Raw genomic sequence first — 18,608 nt, 5'->3', positions numbered from 1 at the left:
CAAAAAAAAAAAAAAAAAAAAAAAAAAACGTAGCTCCTGGGACGTATTTGGTGCTCTCTAGATATGTATATAGAGGTACTTTTGCAGAATGAACCTGGTTTGGATAAAGGGCTCTTGTGAGTCTGGTGGGTAGTGCAGCTAATGACTCTTGGCACTTATGCTAATGACATCACTCATTCTTGATTTCCAGTTTGGTTTTATAGAAAACATGTAAACATCCAAGATGCTTTAATATATTATTAGTCTGCACAAAAAAAGTACTATAAAAGAACCTTAAAATTTATTTAGTATGATAAAATAGTGCTGCTTCTTCTTCGCTTGATCATGATTAAAAGAACCAGAAGCGGTTGACTGTGGCATAATAAAAGATCAGTGTCTTTAGTATCATGTTGCATTTGTCCCTCATCAGCTATGACAGCTTTCAACCTTACTCTGCTTCATAGCACTATGATAATACATTTTGATTAATACTTTATTTCAGTTCCATAGCATGCATTGAAGACCACAACTCCCATGATAAAAATATTAATTCCTTACACTTTTATAGCACTTTTGTGGGAACTTAAAGCGCTTTACACATAGGGGGAATCTCTTCATCCACCACAAATTTTTTTTTCAAAGGATATGCTGATATTTTTAAATGACCACAGAGAGTCAGGACCTCAGTTTAACATCTCATCTGAAAGACAGCACTCAATGAGCAGTATAGAGTCCCTGTCACTATACTGGGGCATTAGGACCCACACAGACCACAGGTTGGGCGCCCCCTGCTGGTCTCACTAACATCACTTCCGGCAGCAACCTAGCTTTCCCACGCAGTCCCCCATCCAGGTACTGACCGGGTGCAGCCCTGCTTAGCTTCAGTGGGCCACCATGTGAGAGTTTCAGAGAGCTAGCTGCCGGCATGATTCCACACTCAGTCACGACATCATTAAACTAAACCTTTGTTATGAATAAGTGCCCTCTAGTAGTGGAAATTACATATTGTGCCTTTAACCTTTAGAACCCCTGGATGGCTAGGAACAGGAAACTAAAAGGCTAAACTCACTCAGTCATTCATCACAATATAAAAAAAAAACAAAGAACAGAGCTGTGATTTGCAGGAGAAGGTTGTTGAAATTCATAAACTAAGATATCTCTATTAGAAAATAGAAAAAAAGGAAACAATGAAGATGTCCACTTCCACCATCAGGGGAATAATCAGCAAATATATTTTAGAAAAGTGTTATTCTGACTGGAAGAGGGTGTGTGTCTTTCCCAACATTGCTAAAACATCTCCAAGAATCAGAGCTTCAGAACTGCAGAAGTTAGTTGGATCTTGGGGTCAGAAAGTCTCTGTAACCACAACTTGTTTGAAAGACAAAAATCCTCTACTCTAATCCAAAAGCAAACTCGAGTGCCTTTTTTGTAATATTTTGAGTACAATAAAAATATAAACAATAAAAAGATGTTTTCACAGCATTTTGGAAGGTGGTGGGGTGGGTCCTCACAGTATGCTGGCTATACAAGGATTTTAAGGGTCAAGAGTGTGAAACTGTCAGGACTGTTGTGTTGAAGTGATCGAGTTTCATCCTAACTGTTTCACTCATTATCTTTCAGGAAGTAAGACAGAGAGCATGAAGCTGAGAGAGCGTATACACTAAGAATAGAGATCATATTTATATTTACTGTTCCAAGGAAGATCAAATGCCAGTTCACACCAACACAAGACAGCTGAGAATGTCTTTAGAAAAGATTAGGCCTCTTCAACATTTTTCAGGTCAGTAACCTCTGCCTACATGGAGAACTTCGTAAACCATTTCAGTAGTTTATATACACTGCATACTACATTTGAAGCATGTAAACATTTTTGACACATTTAAAGCTATTGGAAATGTACTATCAATCAATAAGCACCATTCGTAAATCCTGACCTAGAAGCATCAGAAAGGGGCATGAGCAGCTCTTATCATTTAAAGCATTGGTATCAAACTTAATTCCTGGAGGGCCGTAGCTCTGCACAGTTTTGTTCCAACCCTAATCAAACAGCTGATGCAACTAATCAAGGTGTTCAAGACAACTAGAGACTGTTAAGCAGGATTGAGTTGGAAGTGGTTAAAGCTAAACCATGCAAAACTGTAGCCCTCCTTGAATTGAGTTTGAGACCATTTATTTAAAGAGATATGAAATGAAATGACTTTGAATGGCTGTAATCAGACCGGTGAAATGGTGTTTGTTTAAACTACCATTGAGAAGTTGTACTTTTTACATTTTAAGTAATCTTACTGACCTTACTGAAATTAGAACAGAATTGTACAAGTTTGCTATCTTGACTATACATTGGAACAGCTCTTAATAATGTGTAATATTTGTGTGTTACCAAAACCATTTATCACCCTATCATTGCCTGAAATTCATTTCATTTCATTCTTAAAAATCTAATAAATAACAGGAGAGCCCGAGTTGAAGACCCCTAATGATTTTGTTTTAATTAACAAAAATCATTCACCAAAAGCTCAATGCAAGATTTTAAACGACAACAAGAACTAAACCCTAACACAAATTCAGGTTCTCATGTGCTTCACTCAGACCAGTAATAAAAAGCAATGATTTTTTTAAAGAGAAACCTTTAAAAAATGTATTTACTTTAACCCAAGATTGGATCAACAATGGACAAACCAACCGAGCACTTAGGATAAATATTTGAAAAAACTTTAGTATAAGGACCAATTCTCACTATTAGTGGCTAATCTAATTACCTGCCAATTATTAAGACATTGGCTATTTATTAGTACTTACAGTTGCTCTCAGAATTATTAACCCCCTAAATTATTAGCCCCCGTTTATTTTTTTACCAATATTTGTTTATTGGACAGATTTTTTTTACACGTTTCTAAACATAATAGTTTTAATAACTCATTTCTAATAACTGATTTGTTTTATCTTTGCCATAATGACAGTAAATAATATTTTACTAGATATGTTTTTAAGACACTTTTATACAGCTTAAAGTGACATTTAAAGGCTTAACTAGGTTAAATAGGTCAACTTAACAGGTTAGGATAATTAGGCAAGTTATTGTATAACAGTGCTTTGTTCTGTAGACAATAAAATATATAGCTTAAAGGGGCTAATAATTTTGACCTTAAAATAGTTTTTTAAAAAATAAAAACTGCTTTTATACTAGCTTAAATAAAACAAATTAGACTTTCTTCAGATAAAAAAAATATATATTATCAGACATACTGTGAAAATGTCCTTGCTCTGTTAAACATCATTTGAAGAATATTTTAAAAATGGACAAAAAATCAAAGGGGGCTAATACTTCTGATTGCAACTGCATAAAGATCATAGTCTACAAGTTTTTATTCTCCACCCCTAATCCTACCCGATACCTAAACACACTATTAATTAGTAGCTTGTTGAACTAAATACTTAGGTAATGTTTTGCTAATAGTGTGCAGCATGTGGATTTGTACCTTAAAATAAAATGACATAATTTTTAAAATTAAAATATGAACCCTACAATTGAGTTTGTCCATATTTGACCTAAAACTGAGTAAATAAAAGACATATTTCAGAATGAATAACTATTCAATGCTTAATCACACTTCAAGCCCCTGTGCAATGCATTGCCCAAACATCAAGCTCTCTTCACTCTGCTTTCAGCACTCACCGATAAGGCATGCCAGTCTCAAACGCAACACTATCTTCTCTGGCTCGTCCACACAGCTTCAAGTACCAGTTGGTCTCCATCTCCCTGATAAGAAAGGCTTTCCTGGCCCGCAGCAGCACCCCCTGCCGGTACTGCGTGTGGCTGTCGCGGGCATTCTCCTGGGAATTACGATGCCCACGTTGCCCTGCCAGAGAAGCAGCTGATTGTCTGCGGTGCCTGGAGGCCTCCTCGGGGCCCCCGCGGCCCACCGAACCACTGCGAGCAGCAAACATGGCCGACAGGGGCCCTTGCTCCTTCTTCTACACGAAATCACAGAATCACTCAAAACAACACGGAGACTTGACAATAGTCAGTAAATCATCTTGCTATGCTTTTGTCTGGTCGGCTTTTCCTTCTCTTTCTGTGTATGTGTGTGTGTGTGTTTGTGTGTGTGTGATCTTCTTCTCCAGCCTCTCTTATAACCTCCCTCTGCGTGCTGAGGATGAAACCAGATCTGGCTAAGCTCTTGGGTCCGACTGCAGGGTTGGGTTGGGTGTGGATGAAGATAAAAGTCACTAGACTTGGGTGTAAGTAGAATTAAGTAAAGGTCATATAAATCAGAAGGTTTAATGGCTATTGTTCAATTTCTTGTTATTTTTACAGTTAACAAAATAATCACTTGATAAAATTTTGACATTCACTGGATTTCAATCAATTTATCAATCAATATTTATTTGATTGTTTAATTAAATGAGCCATATATATAGTATATATATATATATATATATATATATATATATATATATATATATATATATATATATATATATATTACAACAATTAATACTGAACATAACGTTTGTGTTCCCTGGAGGGGAAAATTTTAAGGTACGATTCATGCTATTAACAAACCATTTTGTTTAAAAAGCTCAATAAAATGTCATAGTACCACTCATATTGGTCAAACTTTTAGAACCATTACAATTTTTTTCATGTTCTTTTAAATAAGTTAGCTGCACACAAATGTTGCATTCATATGAGAAAAAGTAATACAGTGATTTTCTTCTGAGTTTCAAATAACTGTTTTTAATGTGAATATGGCTATATAACTCCAGTCGTCATGATAAAAAGAACAAATAAGTATATTAGAATGAATTTTGGAGTATCCTGTGACACTAAACTCATGCCGTCAAATAAATTAATGCAATTTTTTAAATCAATTTAAATATAAATGTTATTTTTTTATTCATTTTTGTAATACACTATAAAAAACCCAACATGGGTGTTTTGTAACCCAACATTGGTCAAAATGGTGAAACGCAACCAATGGGTTGAAAAATGTGATTTAGATTAAACTAAAAAAAATAAAAACTTTGGGTTAGTTCATATTTGACCGACTGTAACTTTGAGTTTAGTGTCGTCTGTTATTTTTAGCTAAAATGCAAATTTTTTATCAGGCTGTTGTGTGTAGTTTCTGTAATAATCACTCTTAAGGAAAAGACTAAATAGCTAAACATAAACTGTAGATTGAACTAAAAAAAAATAACCAAACTTTGGGTTTAGTTTATATTTGATGTAGCTTTGTGTTATGGCAACCCAGCATATTTTAGAGTGAAACACATGAAGAGTTCAGACTAAAAACTTAAGTTTCTAAGTGTCATGTAAAATCGTTCAAAATGAATAGTTTAGATGCGAAAACCTCTAAATGCCATCTGAAATCAAAAATGCACATTTTTATCAGGCTTTTGTGTGTAGTTTCAGTAATAGTGACTCTTAATGCAAAGAATAGGTTATTTTTATTAGCTTTAAATAAAATACCTGAACATAAACATGCGAGGCTAAGAAAAAACGCAAATTTTAGAGGAAAATTTCAGACAGCTTTTGGTGGTTTTTGCATCTGAACTCTTCAAATGTCATCTAAATTGAGATGTTTTTCTTCAATTTCATTGCAAAGACTAGGTTCTTGACATCATATTCAAGGTGAAATTAAGAAACAAACACAGGAGGCTATAAAAATGCTAATTTTAAAAGAAAATGTCTGATGGCACTTTTTGTTTTTGCATCTAAACTCTTTACATCATAATCTTAATGCCTTCTTTGTATTTTAAGTAAATAAACACAACCTACATGAGCATTACACACTTCCTCCCAACCTTATAAATGGCAGTGCATCTATAATATATATCCCCAATAAAATTGTCCATTTAAATAGTGTAACCTGCCTCTGACAGGCAAGTAGCAAATATGGTGCGCTGAATGAGTCAGCAAAAAAAATAAAAAATGCAAAGAGAGAGAGAGGCTTTAATATATACCAGAAAAGTGTCTTCTTTCTACACTGACACAAAAGAATGTTGTGATGATCAAGTCAAGTGAAGATCTACTTTCACAGGTCGCCATACAGTGGCTCTCAAAATCATCTCTCGCTGTGTGCCTGCAGATGCTTTGATGAAGCTCACTGAGCTGATACTCACCAACATAACAGAGCCCTGTGTCAACAACTCAATAGTGCTTTATATTGAAACACAGGTGTAATAGTCTTTTGGTCTATGCAAAATGTGAGTTTTACTGCTAGGTGTGCACTTTAACTGGCCACAGTGATGATGATTCTTAAGTGTAGCATATGTAGTTGAAGGCAAAATTATTAACCTTCCTGTTAATAACTAATTTATTTTTTCTTTGCCATGATATGAGTACATAATCTTTTACTAGCTATTTTGCAAGATACTTTTCAGCTTAAACGGTCAATTAAGGGCATAATTAGGTTAACAAGGCAAGTTAGGTTAATTAGGCAAGTCATTAGGCAACAGTGGTTTGTTCTGAAGTCAATCAAAAATAAAAGAAAGGAAAAAGTAAGGGGGATAATAACTTTAAATATTTTCAAATATATTTATTAATTAGTTTATTTATTTATTAGCTTTTATTCCAGCCCAACTAAAATAAATAAGACTTTCTCCAGTAGAAAAAAAAAGAAAATACTGTGAAAATTGTCAACATGGGAAATGTTTGAAAAAGAATTAAAATTGCATAGGGCTAATAACGTTGCCTTCAAATATGTAAGCTTCGTAATACATGTCTAAGAATGCTGTGGCATACTACCCATTCACTTTCATACACACAAACATACACTCACACCTGAACATTTGTTTTCTAAACCAACAAACCAAGGAAGATCATTAGCATGTTTTTAAATGCTTATCTTAAAACGATATAAAAAATAGAAAGTGCTTTTAGCTTGTTTTATGTAATGAGGTAATAGATAAAGTAATCTCATGCTTACCTCAAAGGTCAAGTCAAATATGGAAATTTGCAAATTACTTGCTGGCTTTCCATGACACAAAATCAGCATAAAATTAATCCTTCCTCTGAATGTCAGCAAAAAACAAAAAAAAAAAAGTTTAATGTTGTTCAAATATCTTCTCAGCTATTTCAGAGTAGAAACCCTATTTCACGCTTGAGTAGAAAAGTTTGAAAGCAACCTAAAATTCTCTCACCTGAAAGTTACAGAAAAGGACGTCCAAAGACAGGCTGTCTTAATCTATTTCAGTGCCAGTAGGCACAAAACAGCTGTGATCGATGTTCTCCGGGTCCATCAAAGCTCCTGTCAGAGGTGTGCCAACATGATCTCACATTCAAGAAGAAAAACACCAGCGATAACAAAACTGACTGCTCAGATGTGAGTGTGTGACGTATGCTTATCACAACCACAAATATAATGTTGACGTATGTTATTTGCTAAAAAGATACAGTATCATCTTGCTACTGTTCATTAGCAACAATCGCTTAAGAATTAATGCGTAATCAAATATGAATTTTAGAGAAACTCAATGCCGATATTCTCTGCACCCACCGGGCCTCGACCTCACAGGTCACATTTCCAAAGATGACTATTCTAAAGCTTAATAATTGATGCGGGTAATGTCTATCTGGTCTGGCTGATGATCGAGGTTAAAAGTATATGCGTGTGGGTTTTTGGTTTGGGTAAAGTGGTTTGTGAGATGGAAAGTGAGAGCTAGCTGGAGGAGAAGCTGGAGAAACCAGAACCGCTCTGAGTGGACCTTGGATGTGACGTGGAAGAGAAACCGGAGCACCAGTAGGTCAGTCTTTGGCCCAATGACAAAGGTTAGAAGACTGTCCTTCATGTCTAAAGCATAGCACACTCATTTCATGCAGGCCAGTGTGAAATAATATGCTGAAAATGTAAGACAAACCCATTCTGCAAAAAAAAAAAATAATAAATAAATATATATATATATATATATATATATATATATATATATATATATTTATTAATAAATATAATGTATTAGCGCTGTCAAAATTAACGCGTTAACGCATGCGATTAATTTGAAATAATTAACACGTAAAAAAAATGTAACGCAATTAACACCGATTTTTTTTTTTTTTCTGTTGTGGCCAGGGGCAGACGCCGGGCAGTTTCCCACTGTTTGTACGTACTTGTTGGGCTTGCAAAATTACGTTATATGTGCTAATTATTTACACTGTAAAAATATTCTGTCAATGAGCACGTTTCAAATTTTAAAGTTTTAAAGTTCATTTACACCTTTTATGGGAGATTTATCTCTGCTCTGTCCACTTTTGATGTAAAAAAAAAAATTAATCTCTGTAGTTTTAACCAAGTGACATTAATTAAGATTTTAGTAGTTTAAGACAAGATGATGTTTAAGAAATAATATATGGAGAGCTAAGTTTGTAAAAAAACTGAAAACATACTGGTAACTTATTACTAGGTTTTTGTAACGTAATATACAACAACCACCCAAACAATATATCACTTTAACCTATTAAAAATGTCAATAAAGAAAATATTTTAAGGGAAAGATCAAGGTCCCACAGTGTAATTCAAAAGCCTAAAGAAGTGGATTTTTTAAAATATATATTTACAGTCCTGTCTTTATGACAAATACAAAAAAGTCAGTTATGGAGGTTAAATTCATATATATTTTCCAAAGATATATAATTTAAAAAATATTAAATATCAATTTCTGTTCAATATGTTTATCACATATTTAAATAATATTTTAAAATACACCATCATACATTATATTACCATGTGAAAGACATTCACACACAGAAACACAGCTATATACAGGACAGAGGTGAAAGTATTTATGAGCATTTGAGCTCCTCATTTCAGGCAAGGTAACTAAACTCCTCCTTTGCTGGTGACCATTACGTCTCTGTACGTCCATCAGCAGGGGTCACGACCTGCACCCGGTCCTGCAGAGCGACAGTTGCTGTCCCATAGTTTAAATACTGCGACAAAGCCTGTTCCTATGACAGCAAACATCCTTATACACAGACACACACATGCAAACAAAAACCAAACAGTCACTCTGTAGACTACTTCTAAAAATGAATGTGGCCCTAGAGACAGATCTATTAAAACAAAAAAAAAGTGTACAGCTCAATTCTACATCACTCATGAGGCATCAAAACCTGCCCCTGAAACTTAATGACTTAAAATGATTCAATTTCCCAGAAGAGCAGAGGAAGTGACTGACTTTACAGCCTCTAGAGAATCAGACTTAGACTAATTGAGAATTTAGGCTTCCCAATGATTCATGTGCTGTAACATTAATGTAAAAAATGTCTGTGAATTTAAATGTAAAATTACAGTAAAAATCCATAACCTGGTAACAGTATCGTTTCTTTAATATTTACAGTGAACAACCGTTAATTCACTATCCCAGATTTCCCTGCATGACACTTCGCATGACACTATGCTTTTTTTTTTTTTTTTTTTTTTGAAATTGCTATGGTTCCCCTACGGTTGGGGAACTTCAGTGCCATAGAGTGGATTGATTGAATCCACGAATGGGAGGATTCGGATCAGAAGCCGCTTGTCTGGAGAGTATTGAACGGGCTAATGAATGAAATGAATTGGCAGCGTCAGCTTGCGCAGGTGTGCTGCATCGCCAATTATCCCAGCATATAAGCACACCTGAAGCGGGCAAACGCCATGCTTTTAAGCTGAAGATCCTTTCTGAGTGAGTCGATGAGGGTTCCTCTTGCTGTTCAGCACTTCAGAGCGAACGAGTGTCTCCCGGTCCAGAGTGGGTTTTCGCGGCGGCAGACGGTCAAGCTGGGTTTCTCCCTTGCCTGCGGTTCTTTGGGTCCGGCCCTCCAGAGCGGTGCGTATTGTTGCAACTTTCCTAAAAGAGCAACACAGTCGTGCAGCACGTCCTTTTCAGGATGGCGCTCCGACTGTGCGTTTCTGGATGCGGGGGTTTCCTGGCTCTGGATGATGGACACGATCACTGCATTGCATGTTTGGGGTACCAGCATGTTAATGCAGTGCTCGCGGGCGGTTCATGTCGTCATTGCGATGCCATGACCGTTGCACAGCTAAGATCGCGGCTAACTTTCGTAAGAGAGCGAGCCACCCCAGTTGCCTCCTGTTCTAAAAAAGCAGCGGGCGCTCGAGCAGATCTGAGGGTTCCAGTGGGAGATAATCCGCCGCCCACAGGCTCGCGGACCTCTCGCTCCTCACGTCGCTTCATCCAAGCTTCGGGTAGTGGGAGTGATCCGTCTAACCAGATGGTAGCTCTCACGCTCGCTGACACCGGAGATCAGATGTCCTCCGCGGCATCGGAGGGTGGGCTTTCACTGTCCGACGAAGATCCGGACCCGCTCGCCCCCTCCGGGCAGGTGAGCGCCGTCAAATCGGATCCTGAAGTGGACATGTTAGCCGTGCTTTCCTGGGCTGCTTCGGCTGTGGGGTTGGAGCTGGTTCATCCCCCAGCTCCGCGGCCGGACCGAATAGATGGGTGCTACGTAGAGGACCAGAAGGCGAAGCCTTCGAAGCCTCTCGTCCCCCTTTCTCTGCCCGTACTGCGTGTCCCTCCGCCCTCACCGCCCTTGACAGCGGAGCTGCCAGGGGGTATGAGGCGATCCTGTTAGTGGAGCGCGCTACCAAGCGCAGGCGCTGGCCGAGCTGCACGAGGGCGGGTCTAACCCAGGCTTATTACATGAGCTGCGCACCGTGACCGACTATGCTCTTTGGACTACTAAGTCCGTCGCGTGTGCGCTGGGAAGGACGATGTCCACACTTGTGGTTAAGGAACGCAACCTCTGGCTAAACCTGGCCGATATGCGCGATGTTGACAAAGTTCGCTTTCTTAAATCGCCCATATCCCAGGCTGGCCTGTTTGGCGACACCGTGAATTCACCCAGGAATTCAAGGCGGTGAAAGAGCAGTCGGATGCGATGGGCAATGTCATCTATCGGTGTGGCCATAAGCTCGCTCCGCCCGCCAAGCCATCCACCTCCTCTGCTCCTCGCCGAGGGCGCCCGCCGAGGGCGCAGCGTACACCTCGAAAGCAGGCAGCCCCTTCTGCCCAGGGCGCCGTTAAGTCCGGCAAACGGACCGCTAAGCGTCCCTGAGACAGGCCATCCGGAGAAGAGGAAACTTGCTCTTTCCCCGCTGGAGGGGGGGCCCCGATTACAACGGTACTTTTCAGTGCCACCAATCAAACATCAATCAAAGAGCACTTTTCCCCTTCCCCGGATGTGACAGCACGAATTCTGCCAGTCCGGGACGCGCTGCCTTCCGGCTCGCAGATTCTACATGCTTCGCCAGTGGCTCAAGAGCGCTGGGGGGACGGTCTCCCTTCCCTCAGCCCTCCAGCCCCCTCTCCGGAGTCAGGGTCCGGAGCCAGAGCGAATCGCTCTCTTCGGATCAGCACACCCACTCCACGCTGCCCCACCGCTGGTACGTAAGCGATTGTAGCGATGACTCCATTAGCGACGGCTCTGCCTGCCTGGTTAGCGCGGGCCACCCCCTCGGGGTGGCTCATACGCACAATCAGACTCGGTTACGCGATTCAGTTCGCGAAACGGCCCCCCAAGTTCACGGGCGTGTATTTCTCCAGGGTCAACCCCCTGTCCGCCCCTGTCTTGCGAGAGGAGATTGCTGTCCTCCTGGCAAAGGGTGCAATCAAGCCAGTTCCTCCAGCCGAGATGGAGAGTGGGTTTTACAGCCCATACTCCATCGTACCCAAAAAGAGTGGTGGGTCATGACCAATCCTAGATCTGCGCATTTTAAACCGCTGTCTGCTCAAGCTGCCGTTCAGAATGCTCACGCAGAGGCGCATTCTCCAATGCGTTCGTCCTCGGGATTGGTTTGCAGCCATAGACCTGAAGGACGCGTATTTCCATGTCTCCATTCTTCCACGCCACCGCCAATTTCTGCGGTTTGCGTTCGAGGGTCGAGCGTGGCAGTACAAGGTCCTCCCCTTCGGGCTCTCTCTGTCTCCGCGGGTCTTCACCAAACTCGCGGAGGGTGCCTCAGCGCCCCTTCGGCTCGCGGGCATCCGCATACTCAATTATCTCGACGACTGGCTGATTTTAGCCCACTCACAGGAGCAATTGATTGTGCACAGGGACAAGGTGCTTGGGCATCTCCGCCTATTGGGGCTTCAGGTCAACCGAGAAAAGAGCAAACTCGCCCCCGTGCAGAGGATCTCTTTTCTCGGGATGGAGCTGGACTTGATCACCATGGTAGCGCACCTCTCCGAGGAACGCACTCGCCTGTTGCTGAACTGTCTGAGGGAGCTCGACAGCAAACTAGTGGTCCCACTGAAGTTCTTTCAGAGGCTCCTGGGGCATATGGCATCCGTCATGCCGCTTGGATTGCTCCATATGAGACCACTTCAGCACTGGCTTCACGATCGGGTCCCAAGACGCGCATGGCACGCGGGCACATACCGGGTCTCTGTTACTGCGCTGTGTCGCCGCGCCCTCAGCCCTTGGAACCACCCCTCGTTTCTACAGGCCGGTGTGTCTCTAGGACAGGCGTCCAGCCATGTTGTTGTTTCAACAGATGCTTCCAACACGGGGTGGGGGGCAATGTGTCGCGAGCATGCGGCTGCGGGCCTGTGGAAGGGTGCCCAGTTGCATTGGCATATCAATCGCCTAGAGCTGTTGGCAGTGTTCCTCGCTCTCCACCGCTTTTTACCGGTGCTGGAGCGGCAACACGTGCTGGTCAGAACGGACAGTACGGCCGCGGCGGCGTATATCAACCGCATGGGGGGTATGCACTCTCGCCGCATGTCTCAGCTCGCCCGCCGTCTGCTCCTCTGGAGTCACCTGCGGCTGAAATCGCTGTGCGCCATTCACGTTCCAGGCACGCTCAATCGTGCAGCCGATGCGCTCTCACGACAGCTGTTACGCCCTGGAGAATGGAGACTCCACCCCGAGTCCGTTCAGCTGATATGGGCGCGATTCGGGGAGGCCCAGATCAATCTGTTTGCTTCCCCCGAGAACGCTCATTGCCAGTTGTTTTTTTCCCTGACCGAGGGCTCTCTCGGCACGGATGCACTGGCCCACAGCTGGCCTCGGGGCATGCGCAAGTATGCGTTTCCCCCAGTGAGCCTGCTCGCGCAGTTACTGTGCAAGGTCAGGGAGGACGAGGAACAGGTTCTGCTAGTTGCGCCCCTTTGGCCCAACCGGACCTGGATATCAGAGCTCTCACTCCTCGCGACAGCCCTCCCCTGGCGGATCCCTTTGAGAGAGGACCTACTCTCTCAGGGACAGGGCACCATCTGGCACCCTCGCCCTGATCTTTGGAACCTCCACGTGTGGTCCTTAGACGCGAGGAAGACTTGGGTAACCTACCGAGTGCGGTGGTTAATACCATCACTCAGGCTAGAGCCCCCTCCACGAGGCGTGCCTACACCCTGAAGTTGAGTCTATTCACTGAATGGTGCGTCTCTCGCAGAGAAGACCCCCGAAACTGCCAGATTAGTGTTGTGCTCTCTTTCCTTCAAGAGAAGTTGGACAGCAGGCTGTCGCCCTCCACTCTCAAGGTTTATGTGGCCGCCATCTCCGCTTATCATAACGCGGTAGCTGGCGGCACCGTGGGAAAGCATAACCTCATTATCCTGTTCCTTAGGGGTGCTAGGCGAAATAATCCATCTCGCCCCCCTCTCATGCCCTCTTGGGATCTCGCCCTCGTTCTTACGAGTTTGCGAGCAGATCCCTTTGAGCCACTCGTATCAGTATCTCTAAGATTTCTGTCCCTAAAGACAGCTCTGCTGGTTGCGTTGGCCTCCATCAAGAGGGTCGGGGACCTGGAGGCATTTTCGGTCAGTGACTCGTGCCTGGAATTCGGCCCGGATTACTCTCACGTCATCCTGAGACCCTGCCCGGGTTATGTGCCCAAGATTCCTATCACCCCCTTTAGAGATCAGGTAGTGAACCTGCAAGCGCTGCCCTCGGAGGAGGCAGACCCAGCCCTTTCTTTGCTTTGTCCAGTTCGCGCTCTGTGCATTTATGTGGACCGTACTCAGAATTTTAGATCATCTGAGCAGCTCTTTGTCTGTTATGGCGGTCGGCAGCAGGGAAGTGCCGTATCGAAACAAAGATTATCCCACTGGATTGTGGATGCCATTTCACTCGCTTATTCGAAAGTTCCCGTCAGGTGAGCCCTGCAGATTCCTCCGTGGCCCCCAGCACTGACTCAGCGGAGGAGTCACTTGCTGGCCCTCTACGTTGTAGGTCTGCCCGCTGGTCAGCCTGCGTTTTGGGTATAGGTGCCTGCTATGCGTGATCCCCACAAGGCGATCCCATATGCTTATTCCGCCACGGTTAAGTCCCCCCCCTGGGCGGACCCATGTCTTCCCTCTCCGCTAACCACTCTTTGCTATGCGTACTCGCCCTTTTTAGGGCTAGTCCATATGTAAATTCTGCCATCTATCCCCCCTTGGGTAACGGATGGCCTCCGCAGCGTCCTCCCTATCGGGATTGCACGCTTCCCAACGTACTGTTGTATTTCCTAGAGTTATCTAGATGCTCACAACTTCCCAAAAAATATATCTAAATCCGTAAGACTTCTGTTGAAGTAGGATAAATTAGGGCCAGGGACACGTTGGAGGACCGTGCCTCCCATGATTTGGGTGTCACGCTTGCTTGACTATCCCCTCATCGGGGGCGTTGGTAAGGTGCAGTCATTATGGCGCTTTCCATAGTTCTCCCATTCGTGGATTCAATCAATCCACTCTATGGCACTGAAGTTCCCCAACCGAAGGGGAACGTTCGAGGTTACAGAAGTAACCCTTCATTCCCCGAGGAGGGGAATGGAAGTGCCATACTCCGTCGCCATAATGACTGTCCCTTAGCTGTTTGAAAGTCTCTTCAGCTTAAAAGGATGGCGTTTGCTCGCTTCAGGTGTGCTTATATGCTGGGATAATTGGCGATGCAGCACACCTGCGCAAGCTTACGCTGCCAATTCATTTCATTCATTGGCCCGTTCAATACTCTCCAGACAAGCGGCTTCTGATCCGAATCCTCCCATTCGTGGATTCAATCAATCCACTCTATGGCACTTCCCTTCCCCTCCTCGGGGAACGAAGGGTTACTTCTGGAACCTCGAACGTTCTTTATAGTTTTTTTTTTTTTTTTTAAGTTTAGAGTTTTACGTTACATGTGAAGTTGATACAGTTATTAGCCCTCTTGTGTTTATTTTTTCTTTTTCAAAATGTTTCCCAAATTATGTTTAACAAGCAATTTTTCCACAGTATATCCATCTTATTTGTTATATTTTGGCTAAAACAAAAAGCGGTGTTAATTTTTTCTAAACCAATTTAAGGTCAATATTATTAGCTCCTCAAGCAATATTTTTCTTCAATTGTCTACACAAAAAAAACATTGTTATACAATGAGTTGCCTAATTAACTTTATTAAGCCTTTAAAATGCATTTTAAACATTAGTGTTTTGAAAATATCTAGTTAAATTTCATGAACTGTCATCATGTGAAAGATAAAATAAATCAGTTATTAGAAATGTGTTGAAAAAAAATCTACTTTCTGTTAAATAGAAATTGGGGGATAAATCAACAGGGAGACTAATAATTTAGACTTCAGCTGTTTATTGCATTGCTAAGTCATGTGTGTAACCATGATTGTGTGTCATGGTTGTGTGAATGACACTGAGCACCTTCTCCTGTGGAAAAGATGCTTGTGATGCTTTGGTTTATCATATGACTATCATACACCTGCTTAAGGTTGTGTTATTGTTTGTGTAACGAAGCTACATTTTGTTTATGTCAGCACTTTAAAATATTGGTCTAAATTTAATGAAATATACTAAATATTGTTATATGTACACACATTTCTGTAGAGCTTCAAATATGTCCCAGGAGGCTTTTTTTTTCGCAGGTTTTTGCGAACCCACCAGAGGCCACTGTGTATGCTTTTTGAGATCTTAAAATTCTCTTACGTGCCATTTGCACTTGCTCTTCTCGCGTAAATCCACCAGAGGCCAATGTCGACTGACCTATGCTGCTCCTTGCCTAAACCAAACCAACAGTATTTTCAAAAGCAGATTGACCTGCACACCTACTTCCCTCAATTCAACCGACAGTTTTAAAAAGCAATGCAGAAAAAGAAAAGCCCTCACCTGATTTTTATCACATTTTCAGATATGACCACTTTCCTACGCTGTTATTTACTTGTTTATTTTTAGGCTTCTGTTTTTGTTTTACCCGCTTTGTGGAAGCATTCTTCGCTAGTCTCGAACCTTGCTGTCATGGTCAACTCCTGCTTCATAAGTCCGCTGACATACATGGTAAACTTTTGGACAAATAACAGCAGGAAAGATGTCCATACAGAGGTAAGCGGTCAACTGGCAAACGGGAAAAGGAACAGCATCATACCACCCCGTAGCATTCATTTTAAAGTAGGGTTGGCTGATGGCCGATAGACATCACAATTCTGAGCCAGTGTTCTGACGATCTGTACTACCTCATTAGAATATTCTACCCGGTAGCTCATATCATATCTTGTCATTGTCATATCTCCTCTAAAAAAAACGGGGTTAGCACATCATGTCAGCTTGAGAATGAACTACCACATTAAATAAAGATGTAAAAACAGGGGTAGCAGATATTGTCAACTTCAAATATCTATCAAAATTAACTACTACTCTAGTAAACAATGTAGAAGAAGGCGTAGCAGCTTCAAATGTCTATCAGAGTAAACTACTGCATTATTTTTTATTTCATTAGTTTTATATTTAAGTTGTTTATTAGAGTGGTAGTTAATTCCGATTGACATTTGAAGCTGACAAAATGTGCTGCCCCTGTTTTTACACCCTTTCTTAATGTGGTAGTTCATACTGATAAGACATTTAAAGCTAACAAAATGTGCTATCCCAGTATTTATTTATTTTTTTTATATATAACCGATTAAGCTAATGGTAGCACATTCTGAGGAGGTGGCACAGATTGTCAGAATACCGGCATCACAATTGTTGACTCGGAGAACTTGCATTAAACTGATAGAGAAGCAGGGTTCAAACTAATCAGTGTTTAATAACAGCGGGCACAGAAGACACACAGCAGCTTCACTTGGTATCGACGCACATACATACTGAATGACTGCGTGGCAGAGTGAGAGCGAGGTAGAGGGGGAGGAGCTACACAGAACAATACAGATCCCATATACGCAGTCATAAGGATCAATGCACTACATCCCCTTTTCTAAGCATACATATAACACTTTGAGTTTCAAATGCATTTACATCAGAATTCTATTCAAACTGACATAAATTCACTATGCAATGGAATGTGCACCTTATCGAACAAGTATACCTACTTAAAACATTGGGAATAACTGTAATGAACATTTGTGCATTGTGATAAATAAACTGTGAAACATATTGCACGTTAAACTGACATTGTTGATTAATGTAACAATGAAAAATAATGAATGTACAGTTTATGTGTACTTTGGTGTATAGCGCTTCAGTCTTTGTATTTTGAGTTTGGGCGTACGGTGCGTCCTGACCGTGTCACATAAGGACAGGTTCTCGTTTGTGTGTGTGTTTGAGAAGTTAGTTGACCTGTAGTGGTTTGAGTGTGTGCGACAGGTATCTTTGGGAGTGTAACTTCGCTCTTGGTTGGATCTCCAGGTAGTTGGTATCCATCATCATCATGCTGATGTGGTTCTGGCTCTTTCACAGATAGGAGATGTCTGCGGTCTCCTATATTCCTTTCCTCCAGACAGAACTATGTAAGATCTTGGTTCACAGCAGATTTCCTTCACAACTCCTTTGCGATCATATCCATGAGGGGTTTGCATTCTCACTGTTTGTCCTTTTGAGAGTGTGTTTAGTCGTTTAGATGTTTTGTCATAACTGCGTTTCTGACTCATCCTTCTTTTTTTCAGTTGTGCATGAATGTCGTTGGACGAAATGGGAGAGGGTTTCAACAAAGAACTGTGAAGTGGTAGGGTAGAACGGGTTTGTCTGGACATTAGTCTCTGAGCTGGGGAGCCTAGTTTTGAATCTCTGGGAATATTTCTCAGATTCAACAGGTTGAGATAGACGTCCGTACCATCTCTTTTTGATTTTTCCATGAGCTGTTTGGCACTACGAACAGCGCGTTCTGCTAGGCCATTTGATTGAGGATAGTTTGGACTACTGGTTGTATGAGTAAAGTCCCAGGCCAAAGCAAAATCATTAAACTCACTGCTCACAAACTGTCTACCATTATCTGTTATGAGGGTTTGAGGTGACCCATGGACAGAGAAATGTCTCCTCAGCTTTTGTATGATGCATGTTGAGGTCATGTCTCTTAACTGATCGATCTCGTACCAGCCTGAATACGAGTCAACGAGAACCAGGTATGGATGATTGTTCCATTCAAATATATCGGCTGCTACAGTTGACCATGGCAGGCTTGGAACAGTATGCAGTTTCATAGGTTCTTTTTGCTGGTGGGGTCTGGTACTATTGCAGATGGCACAGGATGTGGTGTAAGCATCAATGTCTTTTGTCATAGTTGGCCAGAAAAAAATGCCACGTGCACGTTGTTTGGTGGCTTCAGCTCCAGGGTGACCCCTGTGCACGATTTGAGTGTATTGTAAGCGTAGTGTTTCAGGTATTATCACTTTGTGTCCTTTCCACACGAGTGAGTCATCCGTGATCAATTCATGTCTGTATGGGTAAAATGGC

The 18,608-nt window shown here is 41.9% G+C and overlaps 1 protein-coding gene across 7 annotated transcripts in view; it reads right to left on the bottom strand.

Moving 5' to 3' along the window:
* The window catches only part of kcnab1a (potassium voltage-gated channel subfamily A regulatory beta subunit 1a), a 295,083-nt gene that overhangs the window by 251,508 nt on the left and 24,967 nt on the right, over positions 1-18,608 (bottom strand). For 4 of the 7 annotated variants that reach the window (XR_012393669.1, XM_073929079.1, XM_073929080.1 and 1 more), the window contains exon 1: positions 3,656-4,174. The exons of 2 other annotated variants lie outside the window; for them this stretch is intronic. Coding sequence is in view for 3 of the 5 variants with exons in the window: in XM_073929079.1 (XP_073785180.1) it covers positions 3,656-3,927 (272 nt within the window). In the remaining 2 variants the exon portion in view is untranslated. Of the gene's footprint in view, positions 1-3,655; positions 4,175-6,911; positions 6,997-7,125; positions 7,620-18,608 lie in introns of those variants that run through there. One more of the 7 variants, XM_073929087.1, reaches the window with a different exon arrangement.

This window comes from Danio rerio, chromosome 18 (genome assembly GCF_049306965.1).
Source record: "Danio rerio strain Tuebingen ecotype United States chromosome 18, GRCz12tu, whole genome shotgun sequence".
Classification (NCBI taxonomy): Eukaryota; Metazoa; Chordata; class Actinopteri; order Cypriniformes; family Danionidae; genus Danio; species Danio rerio.
The sequence above is the reverse complement of the archived record's forward strand: the minus strand, read 5'-3'. Positions and strand labels throughout refer to the sequence as shown.